At 44.9% G+C, this 10,000-nt stretch overlaps 1 protein-coding gene across 1 annotated transcript in view; it reads left to right on the top strand.

Moving 5' to 3' along the window:
• The window catches only part of cbx6b (chromobox homolog 6b), a 6,799-nt gene extending 580 nt beyond the window's left edge, over window positions 1-6,219 (top strand). The window contains exons 2-5 of the mRNA XM_030793348.1: window positions 222-265; window positions 675-740; window positions 4,755-4,821; window positions 5,074-6,219. Of these exons, the coding sequence (XP_030649208.1) occupies window positions 222-265; window positions 675-740; window positions 4,755-4,821; window positions 5,074-6,219 (1,323 nt within the window). The remainder of the gene's footprint in view (window positions 1-221; window positions 266-674; window positions 741-4,754; window positions 4,822-5,073) is intronic.
• The last annotated feature ends 3,781 nt before the right edge of the window (window positions 6,220-10,000 follow it).

The following is a 10,000-nucleotide window of genomic DNA, read 5'->3' as shown; positions in this document are numbered from 1 at the left end:
CTTAACAACCTTTTTCAGATAACAGTCAGTGCAGTAGTTCCTGCTGATAGCGAGCGGACATATCTGCCCGTACTGATGGTTTTATTGAAAGCGCACACTTGATGCCTCGTTCGACTGTTTTAGTATGGTTTTCAGAAACATTTCCATTTTAATTAAAAGCACACGTAACTGTTTCAAGCATGTGTCGTCTGTGTATTGATGTCGTGTTCTGTTTGTCACAGGGTCGGATTGAATATCTGGTAAAATGGAAAGGATGGGCCGTAAAGTAAAAAGAATCTGTTACTTTACATTTTAACTATACATTTATTTACTGCAGTCCAACATACAGTAATGATATTTACTGCAGTCCAACATACAGTAATGATATTTACTGCAGTTCAACATACAGAATAATATTTACTGCAGTTCAACATACAGAATAATATTTACTGCAGTCCAACATACAGTAATGATATTTACTGCAGTCCAACATACAGTAATAATATTTACTGCAGTCCAACATACAGTAATGATATTTACTGCAGTCCAACATACAGAATAATATTTACTGCAGTTCAACATACAGTAATGATATTTACTGCAGTTCAACATACAGAATAATATTTACTGGAGTTCAACATACAGTAATGATATTTGATGATGTTGTGGTAATGGTTTTTTTCTATGACGTGCAGGTACAGCACCTGGGAACCAGAGGAGAACATCCTAGATGACCGTTTAGTCGCCGTGTTTGAACAAAAGTGAGTATTTGGGAGTTTTTGTTGTTTTTGCTGTTGATGTGTTATTGTTTCCCATACCAGGTGAAAATGTGAGTATCAGGTGAAGTAGTGTAGTCTGTGTGCTTTCATGTCTGTTTTCCTAAGTATGGAAGTGTGTGTTCAGCAGACACTGTTACGGGACTGGATCCCTCACTAAGGCTTGTTATTAGAATCTCTGTTCTGAACACCTGACGAGGTGATATTGTACTGTTCTGAACACCTGACGAGGTGATATTGTTCTGTTTACTAAACTGAAATGCATATTTACATTCCCTTCCATTGTCCCTTTTCCTGAAGGTGCTGGTGGCCCCCATCATTGCTAACCTAACAGCCATCCTCTTTAACAGGAAAACAATTGAATAATTACATTTGAAGTTCTGTCTCTTTTCCTAACTGGTGTTAGAAGGGTTTTTCCTGGATTTCTTTGTGGGTTAATGTGCTGCAGTGACTGGTGGATGGCTGTACACTGGTTTATTCATGACTTGGTACTCTGTAGTTGTGTGTTGGTGATATGATGTATGGGGCGGTTCTTGACTTAGTGTGAGGCTTGGGGTATCGTGTGTGTGTGTGTTTGTGAGACTGCTGGTGTGTGTGAAGTGCGTGTTTGTCTTTGTGTGTGAAGTGTGTGTTTGTGAAACCGTTGGGTTATGTGCGTGTGTGTTCGTGAGACAGTTGCTGTGTGTGTGTGTGTGTGTGTGTGTGTGTGCGTGTGTGTGTCTGTGTCTGTGAAGTGGTTGGAGTGAGTCAGAGGTAAGCTGTTAGCAGCGTGCTCACAGGAAATGTAGCATGCATCTATCCAGAGCAGAAACACACAGACACACACACACACACACACACACACCACACACACTGGCACACACACACACACACACACACACACACTGGCTCACACACACACGCACACACACACACACACACGCACACTGGCTCACAGACATACACACACACACACACACACACACTGGCTCACACACACACACAGACATACACACACACACTCACACAGACTGGCTCACACACACACACAGACATACACACACACGCACACACGCACTGGCTCACACACACAGACATACACACACACACACAGACATACACACACACACACCGCTCTGCTAGTCTGTGCTGAAAGGAAAGGCAGGTGTCCAATCTCTAATTTCTAATCTGTGGCTCATTTCATCTGAAGGGAAAACTCAATAGTGTTAGGCCCAGTTTCCTCTCAGGGATAAATCTCCAACTGGAATTAGTCTCCCAACAGCACACAAACCACAGCACTGCATCAGAGAATAGGTGAATAAATCAAAACATAAATCTGTCAGGTTTAATGCAAAACATAAAACAGTGAATATGAAATAATGTGTAGGCGAATGATAATGTGAATTAATGTGGTTTCAGACTGCATAAGGGCTTGGGTAGGGTTAAGGGGAGAAGATTGGCTCTGTGATGGAGTGCACTGCAGAACACGTTGTTGAAGCAGTGGATGGAAAACTGCCCTTGAACTGACTTTTAACTGCCTGTGACTGTAGCATGTCCAACCGAATTCTTGAACCCGTAACACAGAATATTGTTCTTCATTCATTTATTGATGAAATTTTTATTGTTTTTAACAATAAAGTATAATTAAGCCAAACTGCTACAATTTGTTGAATATTTCTGCTGATGTTTGTGCCCAAATCACTTCCACCATCCATTCCCAGCGTATCAACACTGGACACAGTGATGCAGTGAATTCTCTGGTGTCTTTTCTCAGTAAGGACACAGTGATGCAGTGAATTCTCTGGTGTCTTTTCTCTGTAAGGACACAGTGATGCAGTGAATGCTCTGGTGTCTTTTCTCAGTAAGGAGACAGTGATGCAGTGAATTCTCTGGTGTCTTTTCTCAGTAAGGACACAGTGATGCAGTGAATTCTCTGGTGTCTTTTCTCAGTAAGGATGCAGTGATGCAGTGAATACTCTGGTGTCTTTTCTCTGTAAGGAGACAGTGATGCAGTGAATTCTCTGGTGTCTTTTCTCTGTAAGGATGCAGTGATGCAGTGAATTCTCTGGTGTCTTTTCTCAGTAAGGACACAGTGATGCAGTGAATTCTCTGGTGTCTTTTCTCTGTAAGGACACAGTGATGCAGTGAATTCTCTGGTGTCTTTTCTCTGTAAGGAGACAGTGATGCAGTGAATTCTCTGGTGTCTTTTCTCTGTAAGGACACAGTGATGCAGTGAATACTCTGGTGTCTTTTCTCAGTGAGGACACAGTGATGCAGTGAATACTCTGGTGTCTTTTCTCTGTAAGGACACAGTGATGCAGTGAATACTCTGGTGTCTTTTCTCGGTGAGGACACAGTGATGCAGTGAATGCTCTGGTGTCTTTTCTCTGTAAGGACACAGTGATGCAGTGAATTCTCTGGTGTCTTTTCTCTGTAAGGACACAGTGATGCAGTGAATGCTCTGGTGTCTTTTCTCTGTAAGGACACAGTGATGCAGTGAATTCTCTGGTGTCTTTTCTCTGTAAGGAGACAGTGATGCAGTGAATTCTCTGGTGTCTTTTCTCTGTAAGGACACAGTGATGCAGTGAATTCTCTGGTGTCTTTTCTCAGTAAGGACACAGTGATGCAGTGAATTCTCTGGTGTCTTTTCTCAGTAAGGAGACAGTGATGCAGTGAATTCTCTGGTGTCTTTTCTCAGTGAGGACACAGTGATGCAGTGAATACTCTGGTGTCTTTTCTCAGTAAGGACACAGTGATGCAGTGAATACTCTGGTGTCTTTTCTCAGTAAGGACACAGTGGTGCAGTGAATTCTCTGGTGTCTTTTCTCTGTAAGGACACAGTGATGCAGTGAATTCTCTGGTGTCTTTTCTCTGTAAGGACACAGTGATGCAGTGAATACTCTGGTGTCTTTTCTCTGTAAGGACACAGTGATGCAGTGAATACTCTGGTGTCTTTTCTCAGTAAGGAGACAGTGATGCAGTGAATTCTCTGGTGTCTTTTCTCTGTAAGGACACAGTGATGCAGTGAATTCTCTGGTGTCTTTTCTCTGTAAGGATGCAGTGATGCAGTGAATTCTCTGGTGTCTTTTCTCAGTAAGGACACAGTGATGCAGTGAATTCTCTGGTGTCTTTTCTCTGTAAGGATGCAGTGATGCAGTGAATTCTCTGGTGTCTTTTCTCTGTAAGGATGCAGTGATGCAGTGAATTCTCTGGTGTCTTTTCTCAGTAAGGACACAGTGGTGCAGTGAATTCTCTGGTGTCTTTTCTCTGTAAGGACACAGTGATGCAGTGAATTCTCTGGTGTCTTTTCTCAGTAAGGACGCAGTGATGCAGTGAATACTCTGGTGTCTTTTCTCTGTAAGGACACAGTGATGCAGTGAATTCTCTGGTGTCTTTTCTCTGTAAGGATGCAGTGATGCAGTGAATTCTCTGGTGTCTTTTCTCAGTGAGGACACAGTGATGCAGTGAATTCTCTGGTGTCTTTTCTCTGTAAGGATGCAGTGATGCAGTGAATTCTCTGGTGTCTTTTCTCTGTAAGGATGCAGTGATGCAGTGAATTCTCTGGTGTCTTTTCTCAGTAAGGACACAGTGGTGCAGTGAATTCTCTGGTGTCTTTTCTCTGTAAGGATGCAGTGATGCAGTGAATTCTCTGGTGTCTTTTCTCTGTAAGGATGCAGTGATGCAGTGAATTCTCTGGTGTCTTTTCTCAGTAAGGACACAGTGATGCAGTGAATTCTCTGGTGTCTTTTCTCTGTAAGGATGCAGTGATGCAGTGAATTCTCTGGTGTCTTTTCTCTGTAAGGATGCAGTGATGCAGTGAATTCTCTGGTGTCTTTTCTCAGTAAGGACACATGCAGTGCTGTGCTCAGAAGCTCCCTGTAGCATATGTTTCCTACAGTGGGACAACCCAAAAAATTCCTGATGTGAGCATGTATTCTTAGAGTGTGTGATTAACGTTGTGTGGTAGCACTGATGGTAACGATCCTGTGTGTGTGTGTGTGTGTGTGTGTGTGTAAACAGAGAGAGAGAACAGGAACTGTACGGACCGAAGAAGAGAGGACCCAAACCCAGGACGCTGCTACTGAAGGTGAAGCCATTGTAAACCAGCTCAGAGAGATTATTAGATTGTGAAAGTCAGATTAACTGTAGATTACTGTGATGAATATGAAACATAGATTTTCAGTACTGAACCGAAGGACTAAATGATCTAATTTGATATTTTCACAGAATTGCATCGATGAGGGATTATTGGAGAGATTGAAATGAGAGTAAGCGATAAATAAGCGATAAATAAAGTTCTGACTGTAATCTGAATGCTGGTCTGATTTTCTCTCCGTAGGCCAGGGCACAGGCGGCAGAGAGCTCCACCCTCAGACACAGTCGTGCACACGCCCCATCTAAAGCCCCGCCCCGCTCCTCAGCCCCTCCCTCCTATACCTCCTCCATCACCCCCAACGCTAAACTGCAGTCTGGCTCCACTCAGCCCAAACTAAAGAAGGACATCCACCGATGTCATCGCATGTCCCGCCGGCCACTCCCCTCTTCTCAGCCAATCGGATCATCCAACCCATTCTCGTCCCGCCCCTCCATCAGCCCGTTCTCGGAGACGGTACGAATCCTTAACCGAAAGGTCAAACCTCGCGAGGTCAAAAAGGGGCGTGTCATCCTCAACCTGAAAATGATTGACAAGACGGGAAACAGCGGTGCTGCGGGTAGGAGGACTCCCTTACAGAGCCCCGCCCCTCAGCTGCATGTCGGGAGGCAGAAAATTCCATCGTGCAACAGAGTGATTGGGAAGAGCCGACGTTTCGGGGAGGTCACCTTCGGGGGGCGTTTGGGATACTCCCCTGTTTTCGGACAGCAGTTTGGGGTGCATAAAGTTGACCCTGTTCAAGGTCACAAACACACTGAGAGCAGAGAGACCCCAAAGGCTGCGGTATCAGAGAGGCCAAAAGGCCAGACCAAGGTTGATTCACCCCATTCTTTACCCAGCTCTGAGGGATCAGACTGTGACCCCCCTGCCGCTGCACCAACCCCTCCACCCTCTTTAGCTCCTCCTACTCTCAGCTCTGAGCCAGTGGAAGTGAAGCAGAGTCCAGCTGTCCAGTCAACTTTGCCTTCCTCCCCTATGTTCTCCTCTTCCTCCTCCTCTTCCTCGGAGGACAGTGAACACATTCTCGATCTGTCAGTTCCGCACGAAAAAGACGTTAAAGCCAGACGACGGCATCCTCACCGTCGGCGACGGCAGTGCGGCATGGGCGGTTTGCCCAGTGCAGGGGTGGTGCCGGACGCTGGGGAGTCAGAGGAGCTGGACTGGCACCCTCAGATGACACCCTGCAGTGCCAATGTGGTGGTGACAGACGTCACCACCAACCTCCTCACCGTCACTATCAAAGAGTTCTGCCACCCTCATGGTATGACTCCGCCCACTTCCCCGTGTCCTGGACCCAAAGCCACACCCACCGCCTCACACCCACACCTATAACATCAGTTCATTTCTGTTCATTCGTTTAATAGCACTTTTTTCTTTCCTTTTCTTTCTAAATGCCAGACATTGTAAGAAATGTGTGAAGTCACCGGCCTGACTTCCACAGTGACAACGAAAAAATTCCGTTAGTCTTCAAATAACGAACAAACTTGTACAGGATCCAAGACAAGAGGGTGGATGGAGAAGCACCCGGCTCATCAACCAAACACCATCGTCAATACACACACACACACACACACACACACACACACACACACACCCCACATCTGGACTAAAACACACACACACACACACACACCCCCCACATCTGGACTAAAACACACACACACGCACACACACCCCACATCTGGACTAAAACACACACACACACACACCCCACATCTGGACTAAAACACACACACACACTCCACATCTGGACTAAAACACACACACACACACACACACACACACTCCACATCTGGACTAAAACACACACACACACGCACACACACCCCACATCTGGACTAAAACACACACACACGCACACACACCCCACATCTGGACTAAAACACACACACACACTCCACATCTGGACTAAAACACACACACACACACACTCTCCACATCTGGACTAAAATACACACACGCACACACATCTGGACTAAAACACACACACACGCGCACACACACCACATCTGGACTAAAACACACACACACTCCACATCTGGACTAAAACACGCACACACACACACACACACACACACACACACACTCCACATCTGGACTAAAATACACACACACACACACACGCACACACATCTGGACTAAAACACACACACATGCACACACGCACACACATCTGGACTAAAACACACACACACGCACACACACACCACATCTGGACTAAAACACACACACACGCACGCCACATCTGGACTAAAACACACACACGCACACACACACTCCACATCTGGACTAAAACACACACACACACACACGCCACATCTGGACTAAAACACACACTTGCCAGCTAGTGAACATGCAGTCAGCACATCATTTTTGTTCCCCATCTTTTGAATGTTGCTTGTAAACAACATTGTAAACAACATTTGCCTTCCGTCAGGTTTCTGAAATGTGCCTTTTTGTGAATGAGACTCTAGCAACCAATATCATGGCAGTAATCCATAGGTGACATATTGTAAACCGAGACCACTCCATATACACACGTCACTGATACATCACTCTAAACACACACGTCACCGATACGATATTCTAAACACACACGTCACCGATACGATATTCTAAACACACACGTCACCGATACGATACTCTAAACACATGCGTCACCGTTACGATACTCTAAGCACACACATGTCACCAATACATCACTGTAAACACACACGTCACTGATACATCACTCTAAACACACACGTCACCGATACGATACTCTTAACACACACGTCAGCGATACATCACTCTAAACACACACGTCACTGATATGATACTCTAAACACACACGTCACTGATACATCACTCTAAACACACACGTCACTGATACGATACTCTAAACACACACATCACCAATACATCACTCTAAACACACACGTCACTGATACATCACTCTAAACACACACGTCACCGATACAATACTCTAAACACACACGTCACCAATACATCACTCTAAAAACACACGTTTCTGATACAATACTCTAAACACACACTTCACCGATACGATACTTTAAACACACGCATCACCGATACATCACTCTAAACATACATATCACTGACAGATTCTCTTTAAATGCACAGATCAGCAAAGATCAGGGCTGATTTCCAATTGGGAGATTGTTGTGCGTTTATTATTGAAGACGAGCTGTTTATTTATCAGTAGATCAAGAACAATGCCTCGGGAGGGTTGAGTCGGTGGGAAAGATGTTTCCTCTCCATTCACACTCATCATTATTTTCTCAAGAACAGACTTTGACCTCTGACCCTGTCCACATTGCCACTATGTATTATATTAACATGGCTGTGTGTTTGTGTGTGTGTGTGTCTTGACTCTGTGTGTATTACAGTAACGTGGGTGTGTGTGTGTGTGTGTGTGTGTATGTGTGTGTGTGAGTAGACTGTATGTTGTGTCTAGTGTGTGGGTAAGTGTTGTGTTATGACGTAGTTACTGTTGATGGCATTACATTAGTAATTACATTAATTACATTAATTACATTACACATGTCACTACAGAAACTCTGTGAGGTTATGAGTAGTTTCTCAGTGTTGTAGTGATTGGTGTGAATCAGTAGTGAGTTAGTGTGTGTGTGGTGTGGACACGATTCCTTAGTTCCTTCATTTTATTCAGCCCTGACTCAAGAGTCAAAGCACTGCAGCTCTGATTCGGTGTGTGTGTGTGCGCGCGAGCGTGTGTGTGTGTGTGCTCGTGTGTGTGTGCTTGTGTGTGTGAGTGTGTGTGTGTATGCATCTCTGAATATGTGTGATTTATGTAATATAACACCCCATTCTTCAGTGTGTGTTTGAGTTTTTCTCTCAGAACTGTTGTGTCAGACATGAGATCACGTGAAACTGCTTTTTCTGGTTCTGCTTCTGGGAATGTATTTTTAAAACGTGTGTCTGTGTTTTTATATCAGTTTTTCTTTCTGATGTTAAAATGCTGCAGTTATTTGTGAGCCGTGCCCAGCTCACTGTGTGGCCTGGGCAGACTCTGCAGGCCAGCCGTCCAGAGTGACAGAACTGTGGAGCTCTGCTGGAGATTTTGTAAATAACTGATTTGTTATTACGGTGATTTTTGGTGTGATTTTGTGTGGTGTGTGTACAGTCCTGACCATGGTGTGTTCTCTGTTTATTTCAGTTCTTCTCTCTTTTCATCAACCAGATGGTTTTCTTATGGCCTTTAACCCATGGGTTTACTGTAAACTGTCTGATCTCCAGGAAATAAACATCTTTCCTCTGATCTCTGACCAGTGACTCATGGTTTCTCCTCGGTGTCACCCGGCGTGGTTGTTCCCTCAGCTGTCCACTAGGGTGCAGTGTGTTCACACTGTACATATCACTGCCACTCCACTGCCTTGTCTCCTCTCCACCTTTGGTTCTCACTGCGTTTGCACAGAAAATAAAAACAGTGGTGATGTTCACTTGTGATTCTCTACAGATGTCTCCAGACTGAAGCAGATCATCATTGCGTAGAGCATGAAAAATCTCCTTCGTCTTTTATCATCACAACCTCCCTGGACTGACGCTGAGAGGTGACGAACAGCGATCTGCTGTCTGAACACGGACCGTGTCGACACATCGACAAATATTTCCCAGACAGAGACGGTCTTTTCCTGTTTTCCTCTCTCTGGGACAGAGCACAAAGGTTTGAATCTGTTACTCAGGGCAAGAAAGGACAGATGGATGGATAGATAGATGGATGGAGCTTATATTCACTACTGAGAACATAGTTTGAAGAGTGCGCTTAGCAGCTGCCACTGTTGTATGAAATTCAGTTCACATTCCGCACAGGAGACACAGGTTATACCCCCCTCCCCCTCCCATCCCCACCCCTCGTCCCCCAGGGAATTAGCGCGGGAGAGAGAGACATGCGTACTAGCAGACGGAGGACAGCATCTTTTATAGTGACTGCGAGTCAAAAAAACATTGCTACCGATCTACATAAGCAGAAAGCGGCTGCGTTCACCGTCTCTCTGCAGTCACAACAAAAGAGTCTCCGATTAGGTGTTCCAACGGTTTTGTTTCGGTTTGACTGGATAGTGCTGGGGGTTTTCTAAACGTTTACCTATACATT

The sequence above is a fragment of the Chanos chanos genome, chromosome 16 (genome assembly GCF_902362185.1).
Source record: "Chanos chanos chromosome 16, fChaCha1.1, whole genome shotgun sequence".
Classification (NCBI taxonomy): domain Eukaryota; kingdom Metazoa; phylum Chordata; class Actinopteri; order Gonorynchiformes; family Chanidae; genus Chanos; species Chanos chanos.
This window is presented reverse-complemented; position numbering and strand designations above follow the sequence as displayed.